General features: G+C 40.4%; 1 protein-coding gene across 38 annotated transcripts in view; it reads left to right on the top strand.

Moving 5' to 3' along the window:
- PUM1 (pumilio RNA binding family member 1) overlaps nt 1-16636 on the top strand; it is a 136452-nt gene that overhangs the window by 27165 nt on the left and 92651 nt on the right. For all 38 annotated transcript variants that reach the window (XM_034959785.3, XM_034959853.3, XM_034959855.3 and 35 more), the window contains exon 3: nt 9861-9929. In XM_034959785.3, coding sequence (XP_034815676.1) covers nt 9861-9929 — 69 coding nt within the window. The remainder of the gene's footprint in view (nt 1-9860; nt 9930-16636) is intronic.

Consider the following 16636-nt stretch of genomic DNA (forward strand, 5'->3'; position numbering starts at 1 on the left):
TATTTAGACTGTTTCCATCTTTTCCTATTACAGTACCAGGTTAAAGATGTTTGTTAACAAATCTGTGCCCATATTTCTCATGATTTGCTTAGGTTAAATTCCTAGAAGTGGAATTACCAGATCAAAGGGCATGAATATTAATCAAACCCATGTTACATATTGTCAGATGTCCAGAAAAGTCAAATAAAGCAAGGTAAAGTTGTGTGTATTTGTATGCGTGTTTTAAAGAAGGATAAGAATCATCTTAAAGAACCTAGCTCTAGCAGTACTATTTCACCACTTATATGACTAAGGGCAGTTTCTCACATTACAAATATTTGTATGTAATGCCTGTCATGTTTTTGATACTGTGCTAGATGCTCAAGGGATTATTTTTAGGGAGATAAGACAAATCACCATAGCACTGTTAATAAGGTGCGGTTTGGTACTTGGCGGGTGTTACTTCAGATGTTAAGGAGAGTGTAGAAAGTAGTGTCTACCATGGTCTTTGAACAGTAGTCTACATTTCTGCAATGCCTAGTCCATCGCAAAGGGAGAGCAAATCAACTAGAGAAGTAATCGCAGGTTAAAGTTTTTCCCCCTTGTTTAAATAATTTCTACCCCCTCAGTTCATGGAGACTAACACTGTAGGCATGCCTGGTAGCTGATAGTTCTCCTCTGAACATATTTCTCTCTCTCTTTTTTTTTTTTAACCTTTAGCTTTAAAGATCATCTGCATTTTCTTCTGTAATAAAAGATATCCACCCATTTGGCCATATTTATTTATTCTTTAGCAGTTGAAGTATTAAATGATGCCAGGGTTTTTTTTTTTTTTTTGAGATGGAGTCTCACTCTATTTCCGAGGCTGGAGTGCAGTGGCGAAATCTCGGCTCACTGCAACTTCCGCCTCCCGAGTTCACACCATTCTCCTGCCTCAGCCTCCCAAGTAGCTGGGACTACAGGCCCCTGCCACCACGCCTGGCTAATTTTTTTGTATTTTTTAGTAGAGACGGGGTTTCACCGTGTTAGCCAGGATGGTCTGCTGACCTCCTGACTGTGTTAGCCAGATGATCTCCTGACCTCGTGATCTGCCCACCTTGGCCTCCCAAAGTGCTGGGATTACAGGTGTGAGCCACCACGCCTGGCCCTAAATGATGCCAATTTTTATTTTAAATCCTGAATAATCTTATATTCCTTCTTTCTTTTTTTGAGACTGAATCGTGCTTTGTCGCCCGGGCTGGAGTGCAGTGGTGCAATCTTGGCCGCTTCCTTGGTTCAAGCAGTTTTCCTGCCTCAGCCTGCTGAGTAGCTGGGAATACAGGTGCCCGCCACCACGCCCAGCTAATTTTTTGTATTTTTAGTAGAGGCAGGGTTTCACCATGTTGGCCAGGCTGGTCTCAAACTCCTGACCTCAAGTGATCCGCCCGCCTTGGCCTCCCAAGTGCTGGGAGGCATGAGCCATTGCACCCAGCCTAAATTCATTATATTTTAGATCTTTAGCTTTCTCATGGGGAAGTAGATACCCAGACTTAATAAACCTTTTCACTGTCCACCTGCTAGTCTTGGAAAATAATTTTAATGAAGCGTCACCGATACTTGGACAGTTTCTGTCACGTCAGCAGAGAAGTATCAACAGGAGTGATTGTAAAGTCTTATAATCCAAGTGTTACGATCTTTGACCCACTTTTCAATTTATTTCAAGATCTGATCTATATTATTTTCTAGCTCTTCTGGTTTATTGCTGAATAGTTGATGCCTGGTTTTTCCTTGTAGGATATTGTGGCTTCATAAAGAGTGAGAAATCTCATACTGAGTATTGTCTTTTAGTTTCTTCTGACCTTAACCCCTTGTTTAAGTCTTATGTACAATACACTGGTTGGTATCTGTTCTCAGCACAAAAAACTATCTGAAGCCAGTGTTCAGGGAAGAAACCACAACCATGGTAATCAGCAGTATCTTTACCTTCTCTCATATGGTTATCTGACTCATCAATTACTCTTATCTTCATCTGAAATGGGACAGTCATACTCTTCTTCATTATAGCTATCATACAACTGCCCTTGTGCTGAACCACCCACATTAATGTATTTTAGGCCTGGTCTTGATGTAAGTTCTTTGCCTCGTGTGGTTTTTCCTACCCTTCGTGTACTCTGAGTGTGGCTCCAAAGACCTAAACGTGTCCTCATGTATAGCCAGGAACTTCATAGCATTCTTCAAAACAGAACACTAAGCGGCTCCCCAATGGAGAGCGTGAGGCCTCAGAGCACTCCGAATCCCTGCCTCCCCTGCTGTCCAATCCCATTTTTAGCCAAGTGCCCTGACTGGGGAGCAGGATGTTTGCCTGAACATATTTTTTGTAGAGATGAGAGTCTGCTGTGCTGCCCAGGCTGATCTTGAACTCCTGGCCTCGCCTCAAGTGATCCTCCTGCCTTGGCCTCGAAAGTACTGGCCATGTAGAGGTGTGAGCCACCCTGTCTGGTCTGCTCTTGCCTTTGATGACAATAGGAACAAGTGGTAAAAGGCATAAAGAGCTGAATTTGGGCCGGGCATGGTGGCTCACACCTGTAATCCCAGCACTTTGGGAGGCCGAGGCAGGCGGATCATGAGGTCAGAGTTCAAGACCAGCCTGGCCAACATGGTGAAACCCCATCTCTACTAAAAAATACAAAAAAATTAGCCAGGTGCAGTGCCACGCACCCGTAGTCCCAGCTACTCGGGAGGCTGAGGTAGGAGAATTGCTTGAACTCGGGAGGCAGAGGTTGCAGTGAGCTGAGATAGTGCCACTGCACTTCAGCCTGGGCAACAGAGTGAGACTAAAAAAAAAAAAACAAACGAGTTTGAATTCTGTTTCGGATCTTTATCAGTTACATGATTTTGGACAAGTAATTTCTGTAAACCTTGGTTTCCTCGTATATAAAATGGAATAACGTCTGTTTCGCAGCGCCAGTGCCTGGTGTTTAGTGTTGTTGTTATTGACAGTTAATAAATGATATGAACATTCATTCATAACATCATGCAATAGGTTTTGCAGCCATTTATACCAAAAGAGGTTTTTTGGTTTTTTTCTCCTCCAGTAATTAGGAAAGAATGATTTATCTATATTTTGTTTAAGGGCTGTAATAACTTCTTGCTATTCTTTTTTTTTTTTTTTTATTTGAGATGGAGTTTCACTCTTGTTGCCCAGGCAGGAGTGCAATGGCGCTATCTCGGTTTACTGCAACCTCTGCCTCCCAGGTTCAAGCAATTCTCCTGCCTCAGCCTCCTGAGTAGCTGGGATTACAGGTGCATGCCACCATGCCCGGCCTAATTTTGTATTTTTAGTAGAGACGGTGTTTCTCCATGTTGGTCAGGCTGGTCTCGACCTCCTGACCTCAGGTGATCCGCCCGCCTCGGCCTCCGAAAGTGCTGGGATTATAGGTGTGAGCCACTGCGCCCCACCAACTTCTTGCTTTGCTTCCAAAATGGGAATAATATTATCTGTGTTTTCAGGGTAGTTATGACTTTTTTTTTTTCTTTTGAGACAGACTTGTTTTGTCACCCAGGTTGGAGTGCAGTGGTGCAGTCTCGGCTCACTGCAACCTCCGTCTCTTGGGCTCAAGTGATTCTTGTGCCTCAGCCTCCCAAGTAGCTGGGATTACAGGCATGTGCCATCATGCGTGGCTGATTTTCATATTTTTAATAGAGACAGGATTTTCTCATGTTGCCCAGGCTGGTCGCAGGCTCAAGGGACCCCCTTACCTCAGCCTCCTGTGTAGTTATGACTATTAAAAGAGATGATAAAGTGTATAAAGTATTTATGGGATCAGGACCAGACACAAAGTAAGTCTTAGTAATAGTTGTTATTAATACAGATATATCGTGTGCAGAAGATGCTGTAGAACAGATTTACTAGGTTTTTTTCCCTTTGTTGATTAAATTCAAATTAGATTAATTCTTATATTCTCTTTCCTTTTCTCATTGCTCAAGTTTCTCCTCTTTGCCTGCCATTTTCTCACTGGTATTTCCTTTCCATAATGGTTCCTGGCATCAACGATTCTGATTATATTGTTCTGATCTCTTTTAGTGAAATGGAACCATCATGATCTAGGTTTCTGTATGCAAAAAATCCTTGAGAACAAAAGTAGGTGTGGAGATGAAGAGCCTATCTTTATGAGGAAATAATCTAGCAAAGGCAGTTTTATTATTAAAGTATGGAAATCTACTCTAGTTAACAAAAATTCAGGGGATTTAATGAAAGAACACTAAGGACTCTCTGAACCTCAGAGCAAGAAATATATACGTGGGCTTCCTGAATACTTGGAGGCTTTCTGTTTTTTTAAAGGGCACTGTAGTCCCTTGTCTCTGCTTCTTTCAGCACATTTCTTTTCTCTATGTTGACTGCTACCTTTTGCTTATACGTCAATTAGCCACCACACCTGGGTAATTTTTGTATTTTTGGTAGAGACGGGATTTCACCGTGTGGGCCATGCTGGTCTTGAACTGCTGACCTCGAGTGAAACTGTCCACCTCAGCCTCCCAAAGTTCTGTGATTGCAGGTGTGAGCCTGTACATTTGTTTTAATATGGAAATTTTCAGTGTGATTTAATGAACTCCCCAACTCAGTGATACTCTGTTGTAACTGAGTTTGGTTTCTCTTATCAGGCAACAGACAACTAGTCAAATCGGCTCCAGTAAAGGGATGTTCATTGTAAAGACACACTGAGCAGTTCAGGACAAGAATGCCAGCAAAGCAAGTACAAGAACTGAACCAGAATGCTAGCAAAACCTGTGTCGTTTTTAGTGATTTTATTCCAGAATGCATGGTTTAACATAATGTTTGCTTTATTCTGCTTTTTAAGATTCAATGTTCAATAATACCTGCTTGAAAAATGGATAAATTGTAATTATTCAAATAATTGAATTTCTATTTGGATCATTAACTTCTTACAATTCAGAATTCCTTTGTGCCCAAGTCTGTTTGAATTTATTTTCCATGGCTGGGTGCGGTGGCTAATACCTGTAATCCCAGCACTTTAGAAGGCGGGAGGATTGCTTGAGGTCAGGAATTCAAAACCAGCCTAGATGACATAGTGAAACCTTGTCTCTACAAAAAAATTAAAAACAATTAGCTGGGTGTGGTGGTGTGTGTCTCTAGTCCTGGCTACTCGAGAGGCTGAGGTGGGAGTTTGAGGCTGTAGTGAGCTGTGATTGCGCCACTGCATTCCAGCCTAGGTAACAGAGCCAGACCCTGTCTCAAAAAAATAAAATGGGCTGGGCGTGGTGGCTAACACCTGTAAGCCCAGCACTTTAGGAGGCCATGCTGGATGGATCACTTGGGCTTAGGGCTTCGAGACCTGCCTGGGCAACATGGTAAAACCTCGTCTTCTTCAAAAAATATGAAAATTAGCTGGATGTGGTGGCACATACCTATAGTCTCAGCTGCTCAGGAGGCTGAGGTGGGAGGATCACTTGAGCCTGGAAGGTGGAGGTTGCGGTGAGGTGAGATCGCACCACTGCACTCCAGCCTGGGCAACAGCCAGACTCCATCTCAAAAAAAAAAAAAAAAAAAAATCAGTAAGGTCGTCTTCTAAACTTCCTTTATTTCTTGGCTCGATAACCAATATGGTCTCCTAATTCTCTTCCTAGCCCTGTATTTAGATTTCCACCTTTTATTTCTGCCAGCCTACACTATAGTCAAGGAAAATAATGTTTTTTTTTTCTTTTTTTGTATTTTTTTTTAGAGACAGGATTCAAGCGATTCTCCTGCCTCGGCCTCCCGAGTGGCTGAGACTACAGGCATGCGCCATCACGCCCAGCTAATTTTTGTATTTTTAGTAGAGACGGAGTTTTGCCATGTTGGCCTGGCTGGTCTTGAACTCCTGACCTCAGGTGATCTGCCCGCCTTAGCCTCCCAAAGTGCTAGGATTACAGGTGTGAGTCACCACGCCTGGCCCACTTTATTTTATTTTTGAAACAGGGTCTCCCTCTATGGCCCAGGCTGGAGTGTAGTGGCGTTACCTTGGCTCATTGCAGCCTCCATCTCCGAGGCTCAAGCAGTCCTCCTGCTTTAGCCTCATGAGTAGCTGGGACTACAGGCACATGCCAAAAGATTTGTAAAGTGATACTTTTAATTTTTCATTTTCCAAAATGTGGTAATGTAGTTCCAGGTTTATCTATTTGATTAAAAACCTTTTTTTTTTTAAAAAGATCACGCCACTGCACTCCAGCCTGGGCAACAGAGCAGGAGTCTCAAAAAACAAAACAAAACATTAACCTGAGACTCAAATAGATTGCTAGAGAAAAGGGAAGTGTAGAAGGAACTTGAAAGGCTTATTCTACCTTGATGGGAGCATTTACTCTGATTATAATTGACAGCTAGCTTTTCTCCTTTATCATGGAAAATACTTCTCACTTCTAAAATATTTCTTACAAATATTTCTTACAGTGCCTTCATTTTTTGATTTCTCTTGATTCTTGAGCATCTTTTTCTGAGTATTAGTTTTGTTTCCTAGGAAGAATTTTGTCTGGAGAGTCTGCCCTGTGGCAGTGACTGTACAAAATACAGCTCCCAGTATGAATAAATAAGTTCCCAAATAGTTAAAAACTTTTGTGAGAGAATGACTTGGTTTATCTCACGTAGTCAACGTGGGTGAATGGTTTAAAATGTAGTTTCTGCACTAGCAAAACTCTTAGAAATTGAGCCTCCTTTCTCAACAATTGACTGTAAGAGGTAGGGCAGGAGGGTGGTATACAGGGATAGGGAAAGAGTGTGGTTCTTATATAAATGAGGCAGCGGGAGATACCCTGAAAGAGGGAGGTGGGGAGGGTGAGTAGAGAGAAAAAGAGAGGGAGAGAAGAAACCAGAGAGAGAGAGAGAGGGCCAGGGGAGGCAGGGAGCGAGAGTGCACATATCCAAAAGAGTGTAAATAGATGGTGAAAGAGAATGGTGGCAGGAAGGTAGTGTAGAAAGGAATGGAAAATGCTACAAGGGCAGGATGAGCAAGTTTTGAAGGTAGGGGAAGAGATAGTGAAAAGCAAAGGCAAGACCAAGAGAGCACATTCATCGAAGCCCACAGCAGAGACTGACAGCAGTTTTATGTAGTAAAATAATAGAATATTGGAGGTGGAAACTTCCTTTGACTGCAAGGGGGCAGCTTGGTGGTACAGAAAGGGCCTTGAACTTTAAATGGGAAGACTTGGATTAAGATCCTGGCAGTGCCATGTAAGTGCTCTGAGCCTTAGTTTCCTCCTATGCTTTCCCCTACCTAACAATGGTTGGAGAAGGCATTTCTCGGAGGATCAGTTTCCTAATCTCTAAAATGGGAATAATCACTGTGAGGTTGTTGTGATGGCTACATAAATATACACAGTGCATACTTTTTTTCTTACTCCTCCTACTTAGTTTCCTTGGGACATATAAATAGAATTTTTAATATTTCTGGTTGAAACTGTATTTGTAGATTTTTGGATTTCCAAGAAATGTCTAGCTCTATTTAAATGTATAATTAGATTCCACAGAAAGAGCTAGATACAGAGCTTTGTGCATTTGATTTCCATGCTTTGTCAATGTTAATGCTGGCCTAAAGGTTTATCATTTCATATAACATGTGTAGAGTTCCTAGCTAACATCCTGTCTTCATCCTCCCTACCCTCCTTTATTTTTATTATATACAGTTTATGAGTCTATTTATTGTGCTCATCTAATAATGTAAACACCATGTAAAATGATCATAGCTCCTATTTCAGGGCCTTTTTAAAACACCACAATATTATAAGCCTTGTCTGTCTCTTTGTGCTCATGTAACTAACTGAACTTTACTCTTACTTTGAGTTTTATAAATTTCAATTTTTAGTGAGCATTCCCAATCTTTTGTATCTTAGTGATACGGTGTGTCTCATTTGTAGCATAGTATTGGCTGTGGGTTTTTAAAATATGTGATTGAAAACAATAATGCAACTGTATCTTTTTGCAGTGTTAGTTCTGACAGTTAAGATTCTTAGGTGATATAATGTATAGGCAGCTAGGCAGCATGTTATTAAATCCTTTTTTTTTTTCCGGAGACTGTCTCACTCTCACCCAGGCTAGAGTGTAGTGGCGTGCTGACTGCAGCCTCGACTGCCCGGGTGCAGGCTATCTTCCCACCTCAGCCTCCGGAGTAGCTGGGACCATAGGCGTGCATCACCGTGCCCAGCTATTTTATTTTTATTTTTATTTTTTAAATTTTTGTTTGTAGAGACAGGGTACTCTACTACATTGCCCAGGCTGGTCTTGAACTCCTGGGCTTTAGTGATCTTGCCTCAAATAAAATTCTTAAACTGATTCTCTTAATTGTATTCTGGCTCATGTTCTCCATACTCTTTTCTCTCATTGCTTGGCCCTAACTTGACCCTCAATACGTTTATCCAGTGGTAGAAATTGTAAACAGACATTGGAAGGTAGTGGAGATCAGAGGAAGGAGTTTGAGAGACTCCTGCTTCAGGTAGTCAACATTGTTTTTCATGTAGGCAGAAGAGCAAAGCCTACATCTTTTTTTTTTTTTTTTTTTTTTTTTTTTTTTTTGAGACAGAATCTCGCTCTGTCACCCAGGCTGGAGTGCAATGGCACGATCTTGGCTCACCGCAACCTCTGCCTCCCGGGTTCAAGTGATTCTCCCACCTCAACCTCCTGAGATTACAGGCGCCTGCCACCATGCCCGGCTAATTTTTGTATTTTTAGTAGATAACAGGGTTTCACCATGTTGGCCAGGCTGGTCTCGAACTCCTGATCTCAAGTGATCCTCCTGCCTCGCCCTCCCAAAGTGCTGGGGTTACAGGCTTGAGCCACTGCGCCCAGCCTTTTTTTTTTTTTTTTTTTTTTGAAAAAGGATCTCCCTCTGTTACCTAGATTGGAGTCCAGTGGTGTGATCACGGGTCACTGCAGCCTCTAGCTCCTGGGCTTACGTGATCCTCCCACCTCACCCTCCTGAGTATCTGGGTGTGTGCCACCACAGCCCAACTAATTTTTATATTTTTTGTAGAGAGGGGAATTTTGCCATGTTCCCCAGGCTGGGAGCCTACGTCTTTAATAAACAAAGGAATGTACTCTTGAATCCCTTGCCCAGGGGTAGGTGGTGACTCTAGCCTCAGACAGCAGAGACATGCTTGCTGCTCATAACGAAGAAGACCAGTAAACTAGTTGAATTATAACTGTTTTGAATAATCTATTTCACACATCATCCTTGATGTTATTACCTTGTAGGAATGGCTTTGGAGATAGGTAAATTGAAGCCTAAAGAGATTGTTATGCTGTAGGTAGGATTACATTTAACAATGAGTAAGGTTTGGAGGGATTCTTGTGACATGTTATTTTCTCCCCCTGGTTAGGTTTGGGGAGCCCCCAGGGATCTCCCAATATGGAGAGATATTGGGATACTTCATTATAGGGTTTGCATCCCCCTTTCCTGAGGTTTACCAAAGAGAAATAGTGGATTGAATCAAATGCACTCCCTAATTTAACTTAACTGTTCACAACTGGGGAGGAGCCATGATCTTTTGACTCATTAGGTCACATAGTCATCTTGAAGGCATCATTGCTCTTCAGAATGTTGGTCTTATTAAATTAAAAAGTATGAAAAATAGCTAACATAATTCTCATGATGGAATTTGCTTTTTCATTCATTTGGATTTTGTGTTTTTCATGTTTTGCAAATATAAGGGAATGGGAGGGGAGAAAGTAGGGGTCATTGCTGAACCCTGATGGTTAAAGGTAAGTGGATGTTTAATCTCTTAGTCACTTGATCATTGCTATTGTCTTTGCCAATGTCTGAAAGTAAACATAGAATAAATTTTCAATTGTGTGTAATGTGTATGTAAAATTCAAGATGCTGACTTGAAGATTTTTCCTTCTCTATTCTAAACAATAGGTGCGTTCCATGGATGAACTGAATCATGATTTTCAAGCACTTGCTCTGGAGGGAAGAGCGATGGGAGAGGTAAGTGAACTGGTGTGTCAGAAAAGTGGGTCTGTTTTTAAGGGAAGGTTGGAGTTGTCTTTCATCAAATGTGTCCAAATCTAGTCTCCAGAAATATGTGCTTGCTTTTCCTTGTTGCCATTCTCATGATAGGAACGGGATGCTGGAGAATTTTGCCAAAACTATGTCATTAAAAGAAGAATGTTAACCATAACCTAATGTCTTCAAAACAAAGTAGCCAAAATGTGAGCACAAATTATTGAATATTAATGTTAGCTATAAATTGAGACATTAAAAGTTTAAGAAGTATTTTAATTTTATATGCATTAAATAAAAGGCCAACCTTTACTTCATTTTCCAGTGGCTAGGTTTTCCCCCAACCCACCCCCCCGCCAATGGCAAAGGGAGTCTTAGATTGGCTGCTAATCAGAAAATGTCAGTAACCTATTTTTAGAGTAGTGCCTTTTTTGAGGAAGTTGTTCAGAGCTCCATTGTGAAAGGGAAGTTGTTAGGTTTCTAGTGGAGGAATTACAGAAGGTAGAGACCTGAGCCAGTCATCCATTACAGGAAATTCAGAAATAAGAATTTTGCTTTGACTGTAATGTTTAAAATTTGCAGAAACAAAATTTACTTTTATCCATTACATCAATAGAGAGGGTTGCTGTAAGTCTTAAAAAGGAAGGGGAGTATAGATATCTAACATGTAGCCAACTGCTGGCTATTGTAGCTGTGACAATAAGCATGTATTGATGACAAAGGTAGAATATACAGTTTGAATTAACTACTTAAAATACCACAGGCCCACAAGTGACATTTGTTGTGGCTCTCTTGTTCTGGAAAGTAACGTTAGATTTTCTCTTCCATTTCATTTTTTGTGTATCTAATATTTGATAGCTCCTACATCGATTTTAATATTTCACAAGAGGGAGAATTACTTTATTCTAGGGTCCTCATTTATACCATTTATTAGATACATTTGTTCTTTGATTCAGCAAATATTTGATCCCCAGGCACTGTGCTAGGTTCTGAGGTCAAAATTAGGATAATTACTCTTCTGAGTTTGAAGCAAATACTCCTTGATTGCCTTTGTGGTTAGGCAGTGAACAGTTAAAAATTGTTGATGTTTAAACTGAGATCCATAATTTCTTTGTTACAAGATTTTGTTTCCAACTTTCTGAATCTTCTTGTGGCCACAGAGTCCAGTGTCCTATCATCTTGAGTTCATGCATTTTTGGTCTGTTTTCCTCCTAGAGCTTTAGGAGATGATTGGGAGATGTCCTTGTGTTTCCTGTGCCTGCCTAATGTCACTGACACAATGCAAATCAATAAACCCTGTATGGTTTAGAAAGTCTAAAAGTCTTTGTCACTAAGTTTTTGGAGCAGATTTGAACAGAAAGTTAACATATTTGTTGGATATTAAGTATAGAAAGAGAAACTATATTTATTGTCTTTCTTACTCCTATAATTCTAAGCTGGTGTATTCCACCAAAAATCCAATTCCAGGTGTTTTTCTTTCTTTTTTGAATTTTTTATAAAAATAGAGACAGAGTCTCACTATGTTGTCCAGACTAATCTTGGGCTCAAGTGATCCTTCTGCCTTGGCCTCCCAAAGTGTTGAGATTACAGGCATGAGCCACTGTGTCCAGCCTGTTTTTATTTTTAAAAAATTAATGATACAAGATAAGAATAATGCCCTATTATTGTTTTGTGAGCAACAGTTTATAATCACTGAATGCTTAATTTTAATTGATTAGCAAACAATTTCAGTAGAGGGTAAAGTTTATTTAAATGACAAGTTGACAGTGTTCAATTCTTTTTTTATCATTTTTTTCTTCTTCCAGAAACGCCTTTTTTTTGTGTGTGTGTGTGTGGTATATGTATATAATTCCTTGGGCATGAATATAGGCATATGTTAATAACAAAACAGTATATTCCATCAGTAATGCTGTGTCATTCTTCTTCCTTTCCCCACTATTCACAAGTAACAGTAACAACTACCATTTATCAACCATAGGTAGATGCTAAGGGGCTTTTATGCATTATCTGATTAATAACTCTATGAGGACAGTTCTATTATCCGGATAAGGAAAAAGGCCAAGAGAGACGAAATAATTTGCCAGAGGTAACACATCTAGTAAGTGATAGGATTCTTCCCTGGCTTCCTCCCACTGCAAGGCATGTGCCCTTAATTAGGGTAAATGAAGTTAATGTTTGTAAAATAATTGAGAGGTAAAACATTTCCTAAGTGTGGAGTGAGGTTTCTGTATTCAAGGAGTTCTTTCTTTAGCTAGTTAAGGAAAGAATGAATATACATATAAACAGAAAGAGTAAATTTTTTTCTATGTATGGTTGGAGTTCAGAGAAGGCAGGATCATTATTGACAGGACTAGTTAGACTTCAGTGGAGGAGGAGAGATATTCCTTAAAAAGCATCTTCTAGTTTAGTTAGGCTTTGGATAGGTACAGATTAAGATAATTTTTTTTGCAGCAACGGGAGAACAGCACAAAAGAAAAAATGAAAATAAGCTTTTTTTCCTTTTCTTTTTTTTTTTTAAGAGACTGAGTCTCACTCTGTCACCCAGGCTAGAGTGAAGTGGCACAATCTCGGCTCACTGTAACCTCCGCCTCCTGGGTTCAAGCAGTTCTCCTGCCTTAGCCTCCCAAGTAGCTTGGACTACAGGTGCATGCCGCCATGCCCGGCTAATTTTATTTTTGTATTTTAGTAGAAACAGGGTTTCACTGTGTTGCCCAGGCTGGTCTTGAACTCCTGAGCTCAGGCAGTCGCCTGCCTCGGCCTCCCAAAGTGCTAGGATTACAGGCGTGAGCTACCGTGCCCGGTGGAAAATAAGCTTTTATAATAAAAAAGAACAGCTTCTAATTAACTTCATTAAATTTTCTTCCTTTTTAGCAATAAAACATCTCTGAGAGGGAGTGTGTATAAATACAGTATTTACTGGCCGGGCGTGGTGGCTCACGCCTGGAATGCCAGCACTTTGGGAGACCGAGGTGGGCAGATCACCTGAGGTCAGGAGTTTGAGACCAGCCTGGTCAACATAGTGAAATCCCATCTCTACTAAAAATACAAAAATTAGCTGGGCGTGATGGTGTGCGCCTGTAGTCCCAGCTACTTGGGAGACTGAGGCAGGAGAATCACTTGAACCCAGGTGGTGGAGGTTGCACTGAGCCCAGATAGTGCCACTGTACTCCAGCCTGGGCAACAGAGTGAGTGAGACTCCGTCTCAAAAAAAAAAAAAAAAAAAAAGACAAAAAACAAACCAGTATTTACCCATATAAACACTAGAAGTAAATTGCATGACTTTTAAGCTAGGCACCATATCTTCGTTTCAGTTATTTGGTTTCTTTGTGGCTGTGTGGGCACCTATGCGCGTGTGCATCTATGTGAGTCATTAGGGTAAATGCTAGTTATGTAAAGAATGTATGGAGTCTTTAGAATTCAAATAGAATTGGTTCCATTCAAAGTAATTGATTTCTAGTAGTTGAAAATTAGTGCTGGTTGACTCTTGTTACATTTTTTTTCCTTCAAAGCCACTGTTGGCCTCTTGGTGTCACTTTGAAAGGTTTAGAGTATTTCTTAGAAGAAATCTTGCTAAGAGGTGACTACTTAAAAATATCACTCTCCAAGCTGTTCTTAGCTGAAGGACTCATAGTACAAGTGCTTTATGTGCTTCCTATTCTACAAAGCTAATATAAAAAAGAAGATAGGAAAAGATCTTAGGATCAAGGCCACAAATTATTTAAAAATTTTGTCTACTTTCCTTCTTAGCCCCTTTCATTTGGCTTAAAGCCCTGAGAAGTTTAAAGGCACATACTTTAGCAGCTTTTATTTATATATGAAGAGATCAGTCCGCTAATCGAGGATTCTAGAAAAGGATGTTTGTAGTAGAGAGGAAGGCTCACTGACCTTGGGCTTCTGGGCTCTATTTCTAAATTGGTTTGGTTTATGATCTTGCATAACCTGTTTGCTCCACCTTTAGGTTGGCAGCATTGTTACTGTTCATGACCTAGAAAAGGATGCATTTTTAAAAAAGAAGTTGTAGTTGGAAAGTACTTTGAGAGTTTGACAGAAAGGTACTTTGTTCGCATAATTGGTTTTTTAACTTTTAAAAATCAAGGACCTTTTTTTCCCTTAAGATTCTTTAATGTTTTATGTGTAGTGAACTTGACAACTTCCAGGGAAGTTAAAATAGTAGTGAATACTAGCTTATTTCTACAACAAATGGATTATATTTAGATATGTGACTCTTCATCTTTGTCTTAGAAAGCTGAAGCATAGAAAAACATACCCTTGATTATAACAAGTTTGTAAACCTGACAAAGGAAATCTAGAAAGTGCTCCTATATACAGAGTGATAACAAATCCTACCTTATTCACAGGAATTAGGATAACCTGAGATATATTTAAATTGTAGCTTTATATTCTCATTAGACATTATATAGTACTTGATCCATAGGTGTGGGATAGCAGAGTGGCTTATAGAGGGAGGAATTGGATAGTGATTTGGGTGAGCTGTTAATCCAAAGAAAGGCAAAATTTGGTGGGATAGAGGTAGCATTGGATTGGGCCAGAACTCTGACGCCACAACTTCTTAGAGCCTAGGTTCAAACATTCATCTTCTTTGCACTTACTTTTTTCTACCCGTAAGACAAAGATGTTGGACTAGATAGTTTCCTAGGACCTTTTCAGGTCTAAGATTCTGGGAGCTTGCCCTTCTTTCTCTCTTTAAAAAGACAGAAAAGAGGAATTGTTCTGGCCTTTTTAGGATATAGTAGAGAGTGTCTAAAAGATATCCTTTTAGATTGACTTTCCCCCTGTGATTTAGAGATTTTGTAACTTTTCATTGGGTTTTTTTTTTTTTTTTTTGAGACAGAGTCTCGCTCTGTCACCAGGCTGAAGTGTGGCGCGATCTTGGCTCACTGCAAATTCCGCCTCCCGGGTTCAAGCGATTCTCCTGCCTCAGCCTCCTGAGTGGCTGGGAGTACAGATGTACACCACCACACGCCCAGCTAATTTTTGTATTTTTAGTAGACGGGGTTTCACCATGTTGGCCAGGATGGTCTCTATCTCTTGACTTTGTGATCCGTCCACCTTGGCTTCCCAAAGTGCTGGAATTACAGGCATGAGCCATGGCGCCTGGCCTCATTGGGTTCTTTAAAGTGACTTATTCACTGTCTGCAGCTGCCCAAGACATTGAAGTGTCCATCAGAGTTCATGGGATGGTAATACTGGAGTCAAGGCAAGTATTAGCCTGACTCCAGTATGGAGACTAAATCTGTTAAATTTTTTTTCCACATCTTTCTATTATGGCAAACAGTGTCTTAATAGAATTGGAGGCTTTTGAATAGCTAAAAGTACTTCTAGAATCCACAGCTCTGGGAGGGCTACCTTAAATTAACACTGGCAGTTCTTTGCAATTAGGGTGCCATAAAAGCAGCACAGTTGACTCCAAAATGGATTGAGTTTTGGAAAGATGTCTGCCAGCAAAATCATATAGACTTTCTTGCTGAAGGGATGAAAAATTAATAATGCCTTGAGGTATATTAATATAAAAATATGTGACCAAGCAGTGTAATTAATTCCCCTTTTTCCTCAAAATGTAGCCTTTTTTTTTTTTTGAGGTGGAGTTTCACTCTGTCACCCACGCTGGAGTGCAGTGGTGCGATCTCAGCTCACTGCAACCTCAACCTCCTGGGTTCAAGCAATTCTCCTGCCTCAGCCTCCCAAGTAGCTGGGACTGCAGGTGTGTGCCACCATTCCCAGCTAATTTGTTGTATTTTTTTTTAATAGAGACAGGGTTTCACTATGTTGGCCAGGCTGGTCTCAAACTCGTGACTTCCAGTGATCCACCTGCCTCTGCCTCCCAAAGCGCTGGGATTGCAGGCGTGACCCACTGCGCCCAGCCAAAATGTAGCTTTCGCGTACAATAGGAATAGTAAAAACACCCTAGTTCCCTTAACTTTATGTTTTTTGGGTATTTTTTTGACATCTTGCTCTTGAAAGGAAGTGTTTATTTTAGAAAAAACAGCTAACCATGCCAAGTGGTCTGGAGGAACAAGATCTTGGTAGATGGCTTATTTTAGGTTAATGACTGTTAGAGGTAAAGTGACCTTTTTATCAGTATTGTTTGAGGAAGTTCCTGGGACCCAAAATAATAATTTTGGGATTGGGATTGGGCACTTTGAGGAACGAGATAGGAGAAGGTGTTTTCTAACCCAGGAAATGTGGTCATAACTGATTTGGAACGTAGTTCCCAGGTCTGTCCTGACTTTGAGACCAATGTGCAAACCCCACCCATTCTTCTGTCTGTCTTCTAACCTGCACTGGGAAGACCGGGAACATACTACTGTATGTAGATGTTAAGCTGTCTTGGAATGTTTGAATGCAGCAAATCATACTCTTGCAGCAGAAGATCCACATGCTGCTTACTTTGTCTTCATTAAATTTCTTCCCTTTCATCAACCTCCTTTGGCTAAAATGTTACTCTTTTATCCATACTAGCATGCTTTATTGGAGGGAAGACTAATAAATGGTAACACTTTTCAATATAATGATCTATATGATATCATTATCGATATGAATCTCCCAGTAGGTTTTTGAGAGATATTATTCCCATTTTTTTTTTAGATGAGCAGAATGAGCCCTAAGATTAAATGACTCCAGCTAAATTCTTAAGTGTCAAGATGGGGATTATCTTCAAATTCGTTTTTTTT

Source organism: Pan paniscus, chromosome 1, assembly GCF_029289425.2.
Source record: "Pan paniscus chromosome 1, NHGRI_mPanPan1-v2.0_pri, whole genome shotgun sequence".
NCBI lineage: Eukaryota > Metazoa > Chordata > Mammalia > Primates > Hominidae > Pan > Pan paniscus.